General features: G+C 36.5%; 1 protein-coding gene across 1 annotated transcript in view; it reads left to right on the forward strand.

The window, feature by feature from the left end:
• The window catches only part of ADAM10 (ADAM metallopeptidase domain 10), a 110,709-nt gene that overhangs the window by 43,501 nt on the left and 45,939 nt on the right, over positions 1 to 21,269 (forward strand). The window contains exons 5-6 of the mRNA XM_060005890.1: positions 11,315 to 11,415; positions 18,084 to 18,233. Coding sequence (XP_059861873.1) covers positions 11,315 to 11,415; positions 18,084 to 18,233 — 251 coding nt within the window. The remainder of the gene's footprint in view (positions 1 to 11,314; positions 11,416 to 18,083; positions 18,234 to 21,269) is intronic.

Consider the following 21,269-nt stretch of genomic DNA (forward strand, 5'->3'; position numbering starts at 1 on the left):
ATTTGTATGTTACTTTGTAATTTTCTGAGTAATTTAATCATTTTGCAGGTTTACCTCCTCTATCAGGGTGTGTAAGTTCTCCAACTGCAGTTTCTGTTTCTTTTGCTCCTTTAACATTTCAGATATCATTTATCTCTGCAGCAGTTTCTTCACTGATACTTAATAAAGTCCTGCAACATTTTCCCTATAATGTTTTCTCAAAATCAAGCAAGACCTTTGGGAAAGAAAGGAGAGGAAGAAATGATTGACAGATTTTGAACTGATGATTTCCTTCCCATGATATTGCAATCAAACATTTTCCTTCACTTTGTATGTCTTATAAGTATCTTCAACTGTGTTTATTCTGCCTTTTATGATTTCTGTTGTTTTGTCTTCTCTCTCGTTTCCTTTCTTCTCTTATCTACTTGTATGTAGTTTAAGAATGTTCTGCTCTTTTTTCATACTTCTGTTTCTTCCTCATCATATAATTGCATTTCTTTCACTTTGCATCTTACAGTAATTTTCAAAAATCTCCCTTTATTTCAGCCTTTTCTTTTTCCCCAAAGGTGATGAGTTAGCTTGCAGAATCAGTGACATTGGATGCAACTTAGTTTTCTGTTCCTTTTGGCATTTAACTTTACCATTGATTTCAGTGCTTAACTCTTACTTGTCTTGGTAAACATATATTCATGGTAAGGAGATCGTTTCACATTCTGCTTGTTATTACATGCCAGTAGTGGTATTAGAGCCTAAAAACAGCAATGTTTAGAGTGATTTTGTTTGTAACTTCTTCTGGTAAATGGAAATGTAATGATATGAGGATAAGAGTATGGGAAGCAATTGCCTTAAACAGAATTTTTAGTGCTTGCAGATTTAGACAATTACTTTTGAAAAACTATCTGAAAATCTGTCAAGTTAACTACAAAAGGAAAGCACCCATGTATTAACCATTTAGTTTTTAAATAGTTGCTCTAGTCTAGATTCTAGACCAAGGGTTGGCAAACTTTTTCTGTAAAGGTCCAGATAGTAAATAATTTGTCTTTGTGGGCCATATTTGCTCTGTTGCAGCTGAATTCTGCCACTGTAGTATGAAAACAGCAATAGGAAATATGTAAATGAACGAGCATGGCTATGTTCCAATAAAACTTACTGACACTTAAATTTGAATTTCATGTAATCTTAACATGACACAAAATATTATTCTTTTAATTTTTTCCCACCATTTGAAAATGTAAAAACCGTCTTTAGCTTTCATGCCAAACAAAAGGACTCATATCTAGCAGGCTGTTGTTTGCCTACCGCTCTTCTAGAGGATGGCTAGATAAATTTACTTTTCTTAAATTGAAATATAGTTGACATACAATATTATGTTAGCTTCAGGTGTGCAACATAGTGACTTGACATTTAAATACATTATGAAATGATCACCACGATAAGTCTGATAACATCTGTCACCATACAAAATTATTACAGTATTATTGACTGTATTCCTTATGCTGTATGTTACCTCCCCACGACTTACTTATTTTATAAATGGAAGTTTGTGCCTTTTAATCTCCTTGACCTATTTCGCCCAGTCTCCTCCTACTCCCCTTCTCTTTGGCAACCACTGGTTTGTTCTCTGTATCTATGCCTCGGTTTCTGTTTTGTTTTGTTTTCTTTTCTTTTCTTTTTTTTTTAAGATTCCATATGTAAGTGAAACCACATGGTATTTGTCTAGATTAAATGTATTTATTTATTTATTTTGCGGTACGTGGGCCTCTCACTGTTGTGGCCTCTCCCGTTGCGGAGCACAGGCTCCGGACGCGCAGGCTCAGTGGCCATGGCTCACGGGCCCAGCCACTCCGTGACATGTAGGATCCTCCCGGACCGGGGCACGAACCCGTGTCCCCTGCATCGGTAGGTGGACTCTCAACCACTGCGCCACCAGGGAAGCCCTAAATTTACTTTTAATTGGCCCTTTAACCTCTCTGTGTAGAATACCCAAGGTTCTAATAGTATTAGTGGTAGTACAAGTAGTTATTTCTCTCTGATGTATAACCAGCACCATACAAAGTTCTTTGCTTACATTATTTTGTTTAATCTTCACAATAACCCTGTAAGGTATATAGGCACACATATTATCCCCACTTTATAGATGAGGAAACTAAGCCTTAGAAAACTTAGGTCACTTGATTGTGGATCTCGTGTTCTTAACCATGTGTCTTCTGCTTCACTCCTGGAAAAAAGCTATAAATTCTCACTGCCATTATTCCAAGGATCTCTGGGTCTTTTCTGAGATCTGTAAGCCTCCCTGAAATCACACATTTGCATCTATTGCTGTTTAGAGCCAAATTCTTTCCCTAACATATCTAGCAATGGATGCTTTATTTCACAGCTAATTAAAAGACAGAGGATGTCCCTTTATTATTTAATAATAATATTATTATTATTTTCATATAATTTGCTTAAGTGCCAATAATTTATTTTTACAGCTAAAGTACTGCATGGCTGTTTAGATCATTGTGTATATGCTTGAGTGAATTTGGTGTCCCTGTATTTGTTATTTTCAGCGGAAGCAAATGACAGGGGAGGCACGCCAACTTTGGATAGGAATCCTGATGAGAGTTTGGCTACCCTCATCTTAATACTGTTTTTGCAACTCTAGGCATGAATATATGAAACCACCATGGAAAATGATACTGATATTCTGGAGAACCTTAGGGAATGGCTTCTGGTGCTGTACCAGAACATAGAGACAGTTTTCTGTGAAAATATTTAATAACTTCTAGATGCTTTGATATCCATTTAGATGTGAAGGTGATAACTACATGTAGTTATCAGCTTAAAATTCATACTTGTTCAATCTATACTTAGGTGGTAAAAAACACTCTCTTCTAGGACATAGAAGTGTGAACAATTATGACAGGGTAAGAATACCATTTAGTCCTCTGCCTCTTGGCCCAGTTTATTTTAAGAAACTGGGAAAAACATTGTCCCATAAACTATACTGCTAGTCTTAGTAATATGAATAGCTTTTAGGAATGACTGACTGTATGATTGCTTGGAATCATTAGTTGTAAATAGTGGACCTTTGCACCTTTTGTATACTACCTTCTGAGAGGCAAAGTTCTAAGCAATTTTCCCATGCTGTACTTATAAAGAAATATTTTGTTTCTGAACTAAAAGATATTTTAAGTAAATACATGAAGCCGTAGAGTAAGAGTGTTTAGGTTTATTCTTTCACTTCAGATTATTTACTTTCCTTTGGGTGGTATAGGAAAGCCCAAAGAGCTTGAATTTGCCTGTGCCTCATAGTATTGTATCAATAGTAGGTCACTCCTACTTTCAGCCTGTGTGCTAGCTGTAACTGTACTTATCGCTTCTTTCTCTTGTGCTTCAGTGGGAAGACCCCTTATTTCTTGCTCTGAAAAATTGAGACTGTTAAATTTTACTTAACCATTTCAAGGTGAAGGCCTCCTTCCGGTAGAAGCCTCTTCGTTTGTGAAACTTCAGGATATTGCTTTTAATAAACCTTAAAAAAAATCAGTTTCATATTGTGTTTTTGAAGTTGTGGATGTAACTGAGTTTTGTCATAGTCACTAAGATTTTCAACACCTTTTGTGTCACTGTTAGTGGAAAGGAGGGACAAAGGATAGAAGGAAAAGAGGAAAGGAAAAATTGAATTGGAAAGTATTGATAATGGCTAGCATTGTTCAAATCTGACATTGTTAGATTGTCACATTTTTCTTCCAGAGGTACCAGGAAATTCTGAGGATTATCGTGCAGAGTTTCTACATGTGCTTAAGGTCCAGTCTGAGCTTGGAAATGTGCTTATGTGTATGGAGTTGTGACAAACTGTGGTAGACACTCGGAAAGATTAAGGAATGGAGTGTTCTGATTGATAATTCAGTAGCAGAATCGCTTAAGACTATGATAGGAAGTGCCCATGACTTCAGAACTCCCATAGGATATACAAGTTTATGGGTTAATTTCTATACTGTATGTTTTAATTCACGTGTTTTACTTAGCATTGATGTTAAATACTTAATTTTCTTAAGCAAAGTAACAGTATTAAAAGAAATATAAGAATTTAGTGGCATTGTTGACTCTGTTTTTGCTTTTTTTTTCTGAGTTAATCTCTAGGGAAATATAATTTCTCCAAATAGTTCACAGGCACAAATGAAGAAAAGTTGAGAAGCCTGTGAGAAGTGGTAGCTATTTGAAAAATATTTAATTAGAAATGTGAGATATTTAATTGGGAAAACATTTAAAAAAACAGATTAAAAAGAGACAGTGAGGGGTTTAATTCTTTTTGCAGAATTTGGAGAAAATATGCCCAGCCCTTTCATATTATTCAATCAAAGTTTATTTTGTTTTATTTATGTAAATAAGACTCAAGTTACGAACACTTTAGATCAAGACGTTTTCTGATTGGTTACCATATGTATCGGGTTGGCCAAAAAATTCATTCAGGGTTTTCTGTAAGATGTTACGGAAAACCCTGAATGAATTTTTTGGCCAACCCAATATATATTTTTGTATATATTTATTTAAAAAACATAAATAGAAAATATTTTGGCTGCATAATGATCATTTCAGAAACATAAGATTATTTAAAAATAACAAAGCTCTTATATTGTAAAACAGCTTTAAAACTCATCCTAGAAAGTGAAATTATATTTGGAAATTTTGTTCTTTTTTTCCGAGAAATATCACCTCATGATTGTGTTTTGCAGTGTTTGAGATGTTTTTACAAACAGATTGAATAAGAAAATTAATTCATTGTTCATCTGAATATTGCATTAAAGATGCAGTTTTTAATAAGTTGTCATTATACTGTCAAGTCATATGTTTTGAGAGTTTGGAAAAAGCTTATAGACGTTTGATGTGGTAGTAAGAAGAATGAATTTGAAAGTTTTAAATTAAGACTTCACAAGCATATGCATTTAAAAAATAGGGATTTTCTTTTGGGGGGCATTGTTTCTTCATCATACCTCATCAGCAAACTGTTCATGGAAAATAGAGTTTTCTGGAATAGACCAGAAGATTGATGTAGTTCTGAATTCAACGGAATTCTGTAACTTTATTACGATTGCAAAAGGGACTAGAATTAGTTCTAAGTTTGAAGATGATGGAAACTGAAGCCTAAAGAGTCTTAAGCAACTTGGGCAAGGTATTTTCATGGCAAGGATCCATGTTTCCTGGCTTTTACTCCAGTTCTTTTTAGTTACATCGTAAGTTAGTAGAGACTTGTTTAAAGGTGGCTAAAGTCGAGGGACTTAATGATGGTAAAGACAATTATTGTGAAGATAAAAAAAAGATTAGGAGAAAGCTAAGGCTTTATTTTTGGTATCATTGTTGATTTTGCAGAAGTGTGGCTATCTTCCCTACTGAAAAATAGAGTAAATTTACATTTTAGGTTCAACTTTTATGAGTGATGAGTTACAGAAAAACTAGTAGAAGTAGCATTGAGTATACATGTGTGTATGTACTAGGGATAAGAGGCGCTAAAACTAGGTCTTTCACATCTCTTCTAGCACAATTCAATGCTTGACGTTTATGCTAGCGACCTTGTGGGTGTGTCTGAGGACATTGGTCTAGGACTTGGGCCCGGTAAAGAGCTGCTTTACATTGTGATACAAGATTTATTATAAAAATGTTAAATTCTGTTCATGGTTTATAAATTTGGAGATTAGATAATCTACGTAAGCAACCTTGTTATCTTATATTTATATTCATTAGACTAGGAATTCACTGATGTGGATTTTACTGCTTTCAGCAACTGTAGAGGCTTAGAATTGCTGGGGAAGGAAAAAATTGCCCTCTGCCCTTTTTAGGTTCTTCTAGCTGGTCTAAGAATTAAATTGATATGAGACAGATTAAAAGGAGAAAATCAAATTTAATTATGTATGTACGAGGTCTCCATCAGAAAAATGAGGCCCCAGTTAGGCATTTGAGGTTTATATGGCATTTGAGAGGAGAAGGGGCTAGGGGTTTGGTACTTCAAGGGGGAGGAAAACAATTATAGGAAGATGGAAAAGCAAATGTTGGGTAAACAAATGTTTGCTCTGCCATGCAGGGACAAGGGGACACAGAGAGGACTTGGTCTCCGGGGCCTGCCAAGTTCCTCCTACCACACCTATCCCATTTTCTTTGTAGATCTCTCTGTTGATAGTGCTGTTCCTGAACCAGGCCCTTTATCTAAATTCTTCTAGGCAGTTAAAGGGCAGGTAAAAAGAAAGACTTCCTGAGTCTTCTGTTTTCTTAAAAATAATCAGTCTAAAATAATCCTTATGCCAGAGAGAGACATGGGGTGGCAAATTTTGTTCCCCTGCAGAATCATGGACTTAAAGGCAACCTTGTAGGGGACTTTCCTGGCGGTCTAGTGGTTAAGACTCTGCGCTACCAGTGCAGGGGGTGTGGGTTTGATCCCTGGTCAGGGAACTAAGATCCCACATGCTGCGTGGCACAGCCAAAAAATGAAAAAAAAATTAAAAAAAGGTGACCTTGTAGATCAACTAGTTAAAACTGTTGCAGAGTTTAATTCATTTGCTTAAGATCACACAAGTTAGTGGGAGACATGGTAAGGAAAAAGCACAAGAGGTAATGTGTCAGAACTGAGGCATGGCATTTGTATGAGAAAGTAGTTTGAAGGGAAATCAGGATGAAGTTTGAGAATAGCTTTGTGACCTTATGCAAGTAAGTAACTTTACCTTTTCTGGGTGTCATTTTCTTCATGTTATAAAGTGAGTATGTAGATCATTAATACTTCCTGTTTCTTCTAAAATTTGATGATTCCAAACTACTTTTCCTCTAAAGCTGGAAATATTTTTGGTTTTTCTGATTATCAAATGACTATATAAAATAGATATTTTTGCTTGTGAATTAAGTAGAAGATGAAGTGTATCCACCACCGTTAGCATTTTGGTGAATAGCCCTTTAGGTCTTATCATTTTTTTTTTCTTAATAAATTTATTTTATTTATCATTTGCGTGTCTAATCTGTACAAGACACTTTCAGATACATTGGATACAGTGATGAACAGGGCCAAGTTTCTGTCCTAACGCACTTTACAGTCTCCTGATCAGAATAATAGAGCAACATTTCTCCTATTGACCTGATACCCGTGATCCCCTTGGCCCCCAACACTAACCTTTCTTAAAAAACAAGGGTGGGAAGGGACATGCCTGGACCAGCTCTGAGTTTCTGTTTCCTGTGAGAGCAGGGTTGTGAGTGCATGTTGAAAAGGGGACCATCTTTAGCTTACTGTCCTTCATACTATGCCCTTCTCTCCCTGCTCTCCCCACCCTCCCCAAACAGAGACTGGTTGTGGGGAATGGGGGAAGGGGCACTAGGGAGAAAGGGACCTCTGTCCACTGCAATTGGAAGGGGGAAGGGTATTTGGGGGCTGCTTGACCCATCCGTCCATTCCTCCACACCCATCATCTCTCCTTAAAGAAAACAAAAAGTCTCCTCGTCTTTTTACTGTCTCAATGAATCCTTGTGGATTTTTGGCAACTTTGGGAGTCAGTGGCATTTTCATGGGCAAGGACCCAACCTACCTACCCTTCAGATACCTAGCAAATCAACTTTTGGTACAGTATCTGTCTGTGGAACCACTGTCTTTTAAATTCAATGAATATCATAAAAGTTGGGTCATTTGATTGAATTTAGTGAGTCATAGTGTGTCATTGGAGGAATTACACCAAGTTTTGATGGTTAGAGAGTTATCTCATAGCTAAAGCTTTGGACTCTGCAGTCAAATTCCTAACCTGGCAGTCACGTTGAGGGAGGGATGGCTTGCTGGGAGTAGTGAGGAGATAAAGTCTAGTCTAGTTAGTCTGTAGTGAGAAGTGGGTGTTTTACACATCTGTTGGGCAGATGATCTGTACTGTAAATATTCCCCCTTCCTGGAGTGGATGATTGAGAGTTAACTAGAGCTATTTCCTGCTTGAGGTGGTATCACAGTATATGTATTATTTATATCTGTGCTTCCTACAACAAAACAGAAGCAAGAGGTTGGCATGCAGAGGAACTGGAAGAAAGGCCTTAGATTTAAAGCTGATCTTTGTTTTAAATAAGCTGAATATTCTACGCCAATGACTCATTCTTTGTGAAAGAATATGCTGTTTGGCCTTTTCAGGGGAACTACAGTTGCATCCTATGATTTAGCATCTCAATGAGGGCTTATTCATTAGTTGAACAAAGGCTTTTTCTAGAAATGGGGATTATATTGTCAGTAATTTTGAGGGAAAATGTCATTGTCCATTTTCATAGTTAATGTGGTGACCAGGGAAAATAGGCTCTTTTAGAAGTTTTGAAAGTATATGGGAAACATTTTATACTCGATTCCTTTTTTTCTATTGGGAGAGTTTTGTGCTGACAGATTTTGAAGCATATATAAAATTTATGATATATAAGATACAATTTACAAAGAAACAAAACACTAGTTCTTTTAAATATTCTAATTCTTGATGTTTCTTTTTTTAAATAATTAATTAAATTTTGGCTGTGTTGGGTCTTCGTTGCTGCACGAGGGCTTTCTCTAGTTGCGGCGAGCAGGGGCTACTCTTCGTTGTGGTGCGCGGGCTTCTCACTGCGGTGGCTTCTCTTGTTGTGAAGCACACGTTCTAGGCATGTGGGCTTCAGTAGTTGTGGCATGCAGGCTCAGTAGTTTTGGCACACGGGCTTAGTTGCCCCGCAGCATGTGGGATCTTCCCAGACCAGGGCTCGAACCCGTGTCCCCTGCATTGCCGGCAGATTCTTAACCACTGCTCCACTAGGGAAGTCCTTTGATGTTTCTAATGTTTTAAATTAGAGTGTACTATATAGATCATAGTTTTGTTTTTTAATTCCCCTACACATTTATAAATAACAAGAGAGTTTCAGTAGTTTGACAAAAAATTTTGAAGGTCATGGAGCAGTTGTAATTTTCCCCATTGATTATTAAGATCACTTTGCATACTTTCAGCTTGCATGGTCAATTTTACTGCCTGTGATAATGTGGTAAAGTGGGGACTGCCTGTAGTTAAACATGAAATAGGATTGAGAAGGGACTCTGGAAATACATTATCATTGTCAGGTGGCATAAAGGAACTGCTTGAAGTTACAGATGATAATTTTTGAATGAGAATAGTTATAGTTACCAGTTGCTTCTCCAGCCCCATTCAACTGGAGTGGTATAGGTAGAGAGCTGAATTTAAACAGGTTTTGGTGGAGAGTTGGGAATGGGGTGGTGGCAAGGGAGTTTAAGGTAAATGCAGTGGAGTAAGTATAATAATAATTGACTATGGGATTTAAACTGAATAAGGAGAGAGAGAATATCCACTAGTGAACAGGGTGGTAGCATAGGTGGATTGAAGGGTTTTTGAGATGTCAAAGGATTGTTGGAGTCTAAAGGGAATGTTCTGAAAAGATGAGTGGTGGAAAGAAAGTAGGATGAGAAAGTTGAGATTAAGAAGGGGTTTCAGAAATTGAGGTAGAAGACAGTTGGAGAAAAGGTAGGATGAGTGTATTGGAAGGATCATCCCCATGAATGTTGAAATCACTAAGAATTATGATGGGGTGGTATCAGAGAGAGTGACAGTGAGTTAGGAGCTATAAATAAGGTAATAGAGGGAAGTAGTGAATTGGAGGCAGCAAAAACTTATAGTAAACTGGAGTACTTGGTGGTGTAGTCTCATGACTATAAAAGCTGAGCCCCAATGAAAATAGTCTTGATGTTCCCAAGGCAGGAAGTGGTAGATAGCTGTGAGTGTTTAGGTAAGTGAGGGTCAAGGGAATGTCTTCCTAAGAACAGGGAGAGTTCTGGGGTTCCCCCTTGATTTTTTTTTTAATAAATTTATTTATTTATTCATTTATTTAATTTTTGGTTGCATTGAGTCTTCACTGCTGCACGCGAGTTTTCTCTAGTTACTGAGAGCAGGGCCTACTCTTCGTTGCGGTGCGTGGGCTTCTCATTGTGGTGGCTTCTCTTGTTGCAGAGCATGGGCTCTAGGCATGTGGGCTTCAGTAGTTGTGGCACATGGGCTTCAGTAGTTGTGGCTCGCAGGCTGTAGAGCGCAGGCTCAGTAGTTGTGGTGCACGGGCTTAGTTGCTCCGTGGCATGTGGGATCTTCCCGGACCAGGGCTCGAATCCATGTCCCCTGCATTGGCAGGCGGATTCTTAACCACTGTGCCACCAGGGAAGTCCCTAAGGCTATCATTTCTTCCACATTTATTGGTTGGAATTTTACAGCTGTTGCAATCTTGACCTCTGGTGAAAACTAACGTTTAAATCAGAGCTGTTATATCAATGTAAGTAGGTTGTCCATAACCCCTACCTGCTACCTGCCAGTTTAGATTTGTATTGTGATATTTAGTTAGTAGTTCCAGTGAAATAGGTCACTAGTGTCCACTTCAGGTTCTAGATTTACTTAAGAAACAGTGTTTCTAATTATAATTCTGTGCATTATAACTATATGCTACTTAAGGATGTTTCAGTGCTTCCCCTCTAACCCATGTCTCTATATTTTATTTTATTTTATATTTTTTTAATATTTAAAAAATATTTTTTTTATATTTTATTTTGATAGTTCTCTTAATTATGGGTAGTAGATTGAATTATAAAATATGTTCATGAACTAAGGAGAACCTTAACAAGGGAAGTATGTGAACTTTGAGAGAGTGGAATAAACTTTTAAATGACTACACTAAATTGAACAGCTGTCTGGAAATAGAAACAATTCAGTTAAGGCTAAATTAATCACTGTTTAACTATAAGGGGAAAACAAGTGATAATAAAATAGTTATTGCTTTACAAAGCATTCACTTGAATTATACATTGAAGAAATTTAAACTCAATCTGCTTTTACTATGCCATGGAGCATGTTTCTAGGTTACTTTCCCTTATGACTAGTTGGTATTCATTGAAGGAATTCAAACCAAATATGATATATTTGCCCAACTGTAGTTCAAACTGAGGTAGCTTTGTACATTTGCAGAATAAGAAATTTAATGTTTTGAACGGAAAGTTATAAATTACAGAATGAAGTAAATTGCAGTGTTAAAATGCTCTATATATCTGAAGTGGGACAGGTTGGGAAAGTTAAACGCAGAATAAAGAATGATTATTGTTCTTTTTTAGAATTCACAAATCATTCATATGACAAAAACTTAGAGACCATTGATGTTGAAGGAGAACTTCAGAACCTGCCTGGTTTTAAAAGTAGAATGCCTAGCATAATGCCTTTCCCATTGGAACCCAATAAGCATTTATGGCTTTCATTAATTATGACAGTTAAATTTTCGTTTATAAGATAATTGGTAATACCTAAACATGTGACAGTAATAATATTTCTTCTTTGTATTTTAGACTATCCCCATAAGTATGGTCCACAGGGGGGCTGTGCAGATCACTCAGTATTTGAAAGGATGAGGAAGTACCAGGTGACTGGTGTGGAAGAAGTAACACAGGTAAGGATTTTAATACAAACTTGTGTTTAAGAAATGGAAGTGAACTTGGGTATGTGTTTCTGCATTAAAAATATATGTTCTAGGATTTCTAAAAGATTTATACTGCCGTCAGGAAATATTTATATTTTTTAATGCTCAAAGAGGCCAAGTAACTTGCTTATAATAAAGGTGTGATGCTGCAATTTGAGTACAAATCTGCATGACCCAAAAAACATAAGGTGTCCAAAATATTCTCTTACATGTTTTATCATAAAATTAAAAAATATCCAGTCTGAACATGTATTTTGTATAAATGTGTTTGTATTAATATGAAAATTAGAGTGACCAACTTCCCACTGGTTTGCCTGAGACTTCTCCAGTTTAACATTGAAAATCATGTGTCTCTAAGCAAACCAAGATGGTTAGTTACCCTAATAAAAATCATCATACTTTTGATATTTTAATCGTAAGTTTTTCTGCCATTGACTGTTGACGTTTTATTCTTTTTTTGACCTCCTTTATTTCATTTATAGGTGGTAGTTTTATGGTTATTTAAAACACAAGTTTAAAATTAAAAAAAATTTATTTTTATAATAAAACATCATATATTTTGAACATCCGTTCTAAAAGTAGTAGCATGGATTAACATTTCTTGAGTCACAAATGCAGATTTGTATGTTTCTTGATCTGCAAAATGGCATAAATAATACCATTTCAAATGGGTCTTTTAAGTCTAAGTGAGATTTTATTCTTGTATTCATTGAACAATTTTGTATTGATCTCCCATATGTCAGAAGATCTGTGATAGGTTCTGGGAATATGTGGAAATTAAGATGAAGACTTGTCCTCACAAAGTTTTTAGTTTAATTGGAGACACAGAAAAATTGAAGATAGTAAGAAATGGAAGAAGATTAAGCAAAGAGTGATATTCTACACACAAGAAGACTAGTTAACCTAGCCTTGCAAGTGTTTGAGGACAATAATCAGAAACTAAAAGAAAAAGCAGAAGTTAGGTTGACCATGAAGAGATGGAAAGAGGAGGAACAGTATATACAAGGCCAGAGAGATAGCAAGACCAGTAAAGAATTCTTAACTTCAGAGTGAGGTGCAAAACTAGAGACAAGGAGACTAATTACGAGTTGTTGCAGTTATTCAGTTGAGAAGTGATAGTGGCTTGTACTAAGGTATCGGCAATGTGGATAGAGAGGCTGAGAGTATAGATTGCTAGATATAATACAGTTTAACAGTGGCTAGACACAACATTTAATATACAAATGTAGGTTGTATTTTTTTATATCAGCAGCAGACCACCAGAAATGTCATGTAAGAGAGGACACCATTAAAAATAATATCAAGAATATTATGTATCAAAGAATAAATGTCACAACGAATTATAAGACCTGTATAAGGAAAATTACAAAATTTTATAAGAAATATTACAGATGATTGATTTTATTATGGAGAGATATACTATATAAAATGGAACATAATACCTAATATAAAAACATTAATTTCCCCATATTGATTTGTAGATTCAGTGCAATTCCATACAAATTACAACATGATTTTTCACAGCACTTGATGGGTCTAAAATGTTACAAGGAAAAGTGAAGGCTAAGAAGAAATGAGGCCCATCTGAAGGTGATGAACAGGAAAGAGAGATTTACCCTGGAAGATATTAAGACTGACTCTAGTAATTGAGAGTGTACTTTCAGCATAGGGATGTACAAATTGACCAGAGGAATAAAATTGAGTGCTCAGGAACAGATCCATACGTATATGAAACTTTGTTATGTGGTAGAGGTGAAATCTCAAATCAGGGAGGAAAATAGAGACTATTGAATAAATGGAGCCAGAGAAAATGTTTATCCATTTGGAAAAAATGAAGTTGGATCTTCATCTCACATTATATTTAAAACAAAACAAAACTCTATAAAGTACTAAAACGAAAACTTTGAAACTCTTAGAACAAGTAAGTGGAGATTTCCCTTTCCAGCTGTGATAGAGTAACTGGTATCCAACTAGCCATCCTGCAAAAAACAACTGGAAAACAAAACAAGAACAACAACAGAAAAAAGAAACAATTGTTTTCAAATATTGGCCAACAGGCAGTACAGGATTGAGATACCTGAGAGAGGAGAAATAAGTATCTCTGTGATTTCCCTGACTTTTTGACTGGAGGAAAAATTTTAGGAATGGCACAATGAAGGGCATTTCAAGAAGAGTAAGAAGTGCACAGCGCTGTTGCACAATTGAAGAGATATGTTCAGGTTCTGGAAGACTGAGGTATCTGGATTTATGGACATAGTACCTGAGAGGAGAGAGCTATGCTGAAAAAAAGCTCTAGATGTCTGCACAGGGGTTGCCTTGAATCTTAGCCGGATTCTAAGCTGTGCATGCACAGGGTGAGATTCTATGAGAAAACTACCCGAGAAAGAAAAACTACTGAGGAATCTATGAACTGAAACAACAATCAGAAATTGTACTTGGTAGAGATCCCAAGCCATGCTTGGAGTAGGCTAATCTCACCCTAGACTAAAGGCTACTCCAGACCTGTCCTAACTAAGCTGAAAAACCAAGCTTCAGAAAGATCAAGGTGATTTTCAAGTAAATTAGTTGCCTGTCAGAGCAAAGCTCAATAATACTTGTTAAAGAAGGACACTGAATACAGATACTCAACGATGTAGCATGCAGAATGTCAGATGTTCAGAAAACATTGCTAGACGACCAGAAGCTCAAGAAGTTGGAAAAGGTGATCCATAATCAGAACAAAATACCACCCAGATGGAAACAGACTAGAAATTACAGGCATTAGCACATGAGGGCTTTGAAACAACTAATATTAATGTGTTCAAAAAACTATGAAAACAAAGAGAATAGTAATTATAATAAAAGAACCAAATATAATCCCCTAGTGGGGATTTATCTAGTAATTGACAAACAGGTTTTCAAAGTTATATGGAAATGTAAAGGACCTAGAATAGCCAAAACAATTTTCAAAAAAGAACAAAAGCTAGAGGACTTATACTACCTGATTTTGAGATTTACTATAAAGCTGCAGTAATCAAGATGGTGTCATCTTGACCTCAGGATAGACTTACAGGTCATGGAACAGAATAGAGAGTCCATATCCATTTGGCCAGTTGATTTTCACAAAAGTCCCAAGGTAATTTAAAGGACGAAAGAGCAGTCTGACAGATAGTACTGGAACAATTGAATATCCATAAAAAAAAAACACCTCAACTTATACCATTACACCTTATACAAAAATAAACTCAAAACGGATAATAAATCTGTATGCTTAAAGCTAAAACATAAACTTCTAGATAAAAACATGGAGGAAATTTTTGTGACTTTGGAATAGACAACAATTTCTTAGGACACAGAAATACCCTGCTGAAAAAAATTACGAACTCGACTTTGTCAAAATTAAAAACTTCTCAAAAGATACAGTTAAGAAAATGTAAAAAGAAGCCACAGACTGTGAGAAAAATGTCAGCAGTACATATATCTGACAGAAGGCTTTTCCAGAATATACCAAGAACTCTTATAACTCAGTTTTTAAAAAATGATCAAACCTCAATTAAAAAATGGGCAGGGCTTCCCTGGTGGCGCAGTGGTTGAGAGTCCGCCTGCTGATGCAGGGGACATGGGTTTGTGCCCCGGTCCGGGAAGATCCCACATGCCGCGGAGCGGCTGGGCCCGTGAGCCATGGCCGCTGAGCCTGTGCGTCCGGAACCTGTGCTCCGCAACAGAAGAGGCCACGACAGTGAGATGCCTGCGTACAGCAAAAAAAAAAAAAAAAAAAAAAAAGGGCAAAAGCATTTGAAAAGACACTTGACAAAAGAAGATATTAAAAAATATTTTGTATTTTGAAGTAGAGAAACACTTTGAATAAGGCATGGAATCTTTGACTATTAAAGAATTGATGTATTTCACTCTATGAAAATTAAGAGTAAAGGACACCTTAAAGTGAAGACAGTGATAAACTTTGAAACAATATTCACAATTCATAACATGGACAAAATATTGTTGTCAAGAAATAGAGAAGTAGTCCTTCTCCTGTTTAGAACAACTAATAGAGACCAGCCTGACCTCAAAATACGAATATTTTAAAAAATATATGTTATGTTTGTGTCTGCATGTGTGTGTATTTGTTAGAAGGCGTTGGAGAGATAACAAAGCTGTGAAGAAGTGTGGGACCAGATCTTAGGGAACAAAGAGGGCACTTAGGAAGGTGAGCCTGACGTTTGGGGCTACCTTTTCTCTAGCTGTATCTTCCAGTTCCTGAGGAGGTAGCTAAGAGACTGAAAAGCTGAATAGAACCCTCCAGATTCTTGAGGCTAAAGATAAAACTACTATTTCGGGACTTCAGGTTGCGATCTTGAATGAAGGGCTGCTCCCTAGAAGTAAGGGTGAATCAGAAAGTGTTCTGCCTCCCCTCACAGGGGTTAAAGTTTCACACCACATCTTCTTAATCTCTGATTGGATTAAGGTAATCGAGGATTACTAGTGCACCAAGGCTCATTGCCTGCCAGAAGTGAAAACAGATCTTCTCTTGAGAAAGATATCATTACTTGAAGCCTCAGATTATATCTATGGTTTTCCATGCACATTGTCTGGCACTCAGTTCAAAATAATCACATTAGCAAATGAGACAACATGATGGAAGAGTGAGAGGGAAAAAATTATTTATCAGACATTAGCCATTCAAGAATAAATGACAGGTATACACCCTCAGAGAGCTTACAGTATAGCTGGGGTGTCAGACATGTAAACAACCTAAAGGTATGTGAATAATGAAATGATCAGACACAGATACAGACTTTATAACAAGTACATAAAGAGGAAATTAAAAATTTCAGCAGAAAATTGAAAATGAACAAAAGAACCTAATGGAAATTCTAGAATGGAAAAATATAACAACAGAAACGAAGAATTTGACGGGCTTAGGCCTGAATAGTACGTCATAAAAAAATAGGGTAAACCACTTAGAAACAAAAGTGTAGAAAATACAGAAAAGAGCTTTAAGAGACATAGGTGATACATTAAAAAGGCCTGAAGTATGTGTAATTGATATCTCACAAGGAGAAAAAATGAGTGAAATAGGGACAGATGGTGGCTGAGAATTCCACATATGACAGAGAATATCAAACAACAAATTTAGTAAACCCTGTAATTAGCGCAGGAAAAGTCTTTCACAAAGAAAATAACACTAGCACAATATTAGAGAAGTCTAAAAACCAAAGAATATACTCTTAAAAGCAACCAATAAAAAAAGTCTAGTCACCTTCAGAGAAGCAACAGTAAAAATGACAGCTCATTTCTCATTGGAAACAGTTGAAACCAGAAGACAATGGAATGTGCTGAAACAGTAACTGCCATCCTAGAATGATGTACTGAGCGAAAATAGATAAAAGTACAATGAAGACAGTAACTAAGAGAACAGTCAAACATGGAGTTGTCAAGGGAGAAGGAAATTATAAAATGTGAGTGTAAATTTGGAATTGTGGCTTAAAATTTAATTAATTTAAGTTGAATTCTCTATTACTCTGTCATCAAAATTCACTTAACATGGTGCTTTTAGATGTCAACAAATGTTTAAGTGCTTCGATTCAATAGCAGTGTTAATTATTTAAACAAATACTTATTGAGTGTCTACTGTTTGCCTGTGAAGTGTGTGTTAGCTGATAGCAGTATAGTGAGACGCAAACACTGAGATAATTTCTTCTTTCCAGAACTCTCATTCTAGTGGTTGAAGTAATGGTGGTGGGCTGGGGACAGAAAATAAACAAATAACCACATGATAAACTGTAAAGGACATGGGTACATGGTTCTGTGAGGTGGTATGATGGGTGAATTGGTCTTTGCTAAGTCTGAAGAAAAGAAGTTAACTAGATCAGGAGAGACAGCATCACCATGTGCAAAAGACTGTGACAGGATGCAGACCGTGTGTTGGAGGGTTGGAAAGAAGGCCTATGTAGCTGTAGCACAGAGAGCTAGAGTTGGGTAATGTAGTAGGGTCTCTCTGTGAAGTAATATGGAACGGGACGAAACTGGACAGGTAAGTAGAGTCTGCAGTGCTGACTGGGTGGTGCATATAAAGGGTTTACGACTTTATCCTTAGAGCCATAGGAAATCACTGAATTACAAATGCAGGTGGGTAATATTTTCAAAATTGTTTTTTGAAAGGATTGCAGTATGAAGATTAGATTGAAGGCAGAAGTGGATAGAGGTAGATTCCCATCGCTCAGATTGCAATACTCTAGGTAATAAGTGTGGCTTGGGCTAATGTGATGGAGCTAGAGGTAATGGGCAGATGCCCTAAGTATTTAGAAGCTAAATCTGACAGGGCTGGGTGATAGATTGGGTATTAGAGGTGAGGTAGAGGAAGACATCAAAGTATTGTAAACTACTGTAAGACTTGCTTTATATTTACGTATTAAATAGTATGTTTTGAAAATGTTTCAAAGTTAAAGAATTGCTTGAATAAATAAGTCATCTATATAGTAGAATGTTATGAGACTGAAAGTGGTGTTTATGAAGAATTTTTAACAGTGCAAGGAAATACCTATGGTCTTACATAATAAAGTAGAAAGTGAAATTGTTTATAATGTGTATTCTTAACTATATAAAATTATAACAGTGAAGCATACTGATGATTAGAAATGACTCTTTTTGACATATAGACACCTCAAGAAGAACATGCTATTAACGGTCCAGAACTCCTGAGGAAAAAACGTACAACTTCAGCTGAAAAAAATACTTGTCAGCTTTATATTCAGACTGATCATCTGTTTTTTAAATATTATGGAACACGAGAGGCTGTGATTGCCCAGGTATTTATAATTTTGCTACTATTTTAGTTTTCATATTCTCATATTGTTTCATTATACCTGTATATTCCTCTAAAAATTAAAGTTAGTACGTATCTCATTTTGGAAAAATAAAGAGTATGTATTTTCAATTGTGATACGAGAAAATATGTAAGGTAAGAACACAAATAACTGAAAGACCAGTTAGGATATTTTAGTGTCATTCTAAAGAGAGATGTAAGAAAATGATTTCATGAAGGAGATGACACTGGGAGCTTAGCTTGGAAGAGAGGGTCAAATTGTCATTTGTGGCTTAAAGGAGGGAAAGGTAGAGGAGTCTTTCCAATAAGAATCTTTAATTTCTATTCTGTGTTCTCCTTATACTTAACACTTTCTAAGTTACATTGCTATCTGCATTTGTGTCTTATTGAAGTATAAATTTTTCAGAGACACTCTTCAAAATATCCTTTTTTTTTTTTTTTTTTGCGGTACGTGGGGCTCTCACTGTTGTGGCCTCTCCCGTTGCGGAGCACAGGCTCCAGACGCGCAGGCTCAGCGGCCATGGCTCACGGGCCCAGCCGCTCCGCGGCATGTGGGATCTTCCTGGACCAGGGCACGAACCCACGTCCCCTGCATCGGCAGGCGGACTCTCAACCACTGCGTCACCAGGGAAGCCCAAAATATCCTTCATTTTGAAGGTATCCAGTGAGAGTTTGATGAATGCATTTTGAGTCCAAGGATTTGAGACTGAGAGGGTGGAGGTGTCATTAGTATAAATGGTATTTTGTTGGTGGTGATGAACTTACTTTTAGACACGTTTAAAAGCCCATGTACATGGTGATGATAGGGTATTGAAAATGTAGAACTGGAGCTTGGGAGAGGTTAGCCTTGAGCTTTCTGCATGGAATTTAAGGGTGCAAAAGAGATAGTTAAAATAAGGAGAGAGAATGAAATCAAAAGGGAAGGAACTGGGAGATAAAATCTCTTTATAGTGAATAGGATGACAAGGAGAAGCTATGGGCTAAAATATAATAGTTAAAGAGGTAGGAGATAAAATAGGATTAGCCAAGGAATAAGCAAAGTTTCACAACAAAATGCATAACCAATAGTGTCATGTGGAGATACCAAAGAGAATGACTACAAAGTAATTAACTCGATGTATATGTATGTCAAATATACAATATATATTTTATATGTATGTCAAATCATGACGTACACTTTAAATATCTTACATTTTATTTGTCATTTATACCTCAGTAATGCTGAAAAAAAGAAAGAATGATTATAAAGGTTAGCTGATTTTTAGTTATTAGAATATTATTGATGGACTTTAAGCAAGCTCTCAATAAAGTTGTGAGGGTAAAAACATTGTGAACAATAAGGAATGGGTTGGCAGGAGCAGTTAGGGTTTCAAGAGATGTGAAAAACAGAAAAAAAATGGTGTCAGGAATAATATGGAATATTTGAGTGAAAGGGGGATACATGAGAAGTTGGTCAGAAGAGGAAAATGATCCAGTAGAGAAACAGTGTTAGATATGAGAAATAAAAACTGATGAGAAACAATGTGTTTGAAGATCCAGTAAAGATTGGGGTTAAGAATATAGAAAAGTTACTCTTTAAGGAAGAGTTACCATTTGAGGGAGATAGAAATGCATAAAGATAGAAAAGTTTGGGGACTTCCCTGGTGGCGCAATGGATAAGACTCCATGCTCCCAATGCAGGGGACCCTGGTTTGATCCCTGGTCAGGGAACTAGATCCCACATGCATGCTGCAGCTAAGGAGCCCGCCTGCCGCAACTAAGACCCGGCGCAGCCAAATAAATAAATAAATATTAAAAAAGAAAGAAAGAAAAGTTGGAAGGTTAAAAGAGCAGGCGATCAAGATGAACCCTCAGTAAAGTAAGATGTCTGATCAATCATCTGTGGAAAAATGTTTGAACTACCACTGTTGGGGGTGGAGAAGGAACAGTGAGAATTGGATAAGGGATTGCTAGGCCAAGCTGAGGGTAGATAGCAGATTTATAATGGACTTTATCAGCAGTGTTATGGTATTCTTTATCATTGTTTGGCAACTAGGGCTACTTTTGAAATTATTATTGTTAATGCTTTTACTTGACTATTTATGTTTATATAATTTCTTTGAAAATAGTTTCGAACCTATATATATATGCATGTTTTCACGTAAGTGGTAGCAAGAGTGCTTTTTGTAAATGAAGATGGGAAGGTTGTATATAGAGTGGTTTAGAAGCCAGAGAGTTAAGTTGGGAGTCAGCTAGGAAAAAGAGGATCTTTTTGTGTTCTATCACCCTGTTTACCTCTTCTTAGAATTTAGCAAAATCTGAATGTATGTTATTTATATTTGTATTACTTCCTTCCCTTCCTCCCCCTCTAGAATAAATCTGTAAATTTATAGGGACCTTCTCAATTTTGTTTACCCCTGTACCTCCAGCACCTAAAACAGCGCCTACCATATAGTAAATGGTGGACAAAACTTACAGAATATGTACTATTGCATCAATGGAAAGACTAAAGTCAGAGACCGACTGAGTGTCCTGATATTATCAGGGAGATATTCACAGAAGATGTTTGAGCTGAATCTAAGGGGTAGATACCCTAGGCATAAGGAAGCAGCATGCGAAAAGGCAATGAGGTATGACATTGCAGGATGGAATTGAGGAAACCAAGTTTTACTGGGTTGGCCAAAAAGTTCGTTCAGTTTTTCCATAAGATGTCACTAGTAGTGCTTAATTGTCTTTAATTTCATTTGAAACAATTTTGTTAGATTGCATTGTGACAGCTGTCAGATCAGCATGCATTAAAAAAAAACTTATCAAAATTGGTGAATTTTTGTGTAGCCATTTTAATATTGAAGATGGAAGAAAAACGTTTGGCATATTATGCTTTATTATTTCATGAAAGGTAAAAACACAGCTGAAACGCGAAAAAAGATTTGTGTAGTGTATGGAGAAGGTGCTGTGACTGATCAAACGTGTCAGAAGTGGTTTGCAAAGTTTCGTGCTGGAGATTTCTCACTGGACGATGCTCCACGGCTAGGTAGAC

Source organism: Delphinus delphis, chromosome 2, assembly GCF_949987515.2.
Source record: "Delphinus delphis chromosome 2, mDelDel1.2, whole genome shotgun sequence".
Classification (NCBI taxonomy): domain Eukaryota; kingdom Metazoa; phylum Chordata; class Mammalia; order Artiodactyla; family Delphinidae; genus Delphinus; species Delphinus delphis.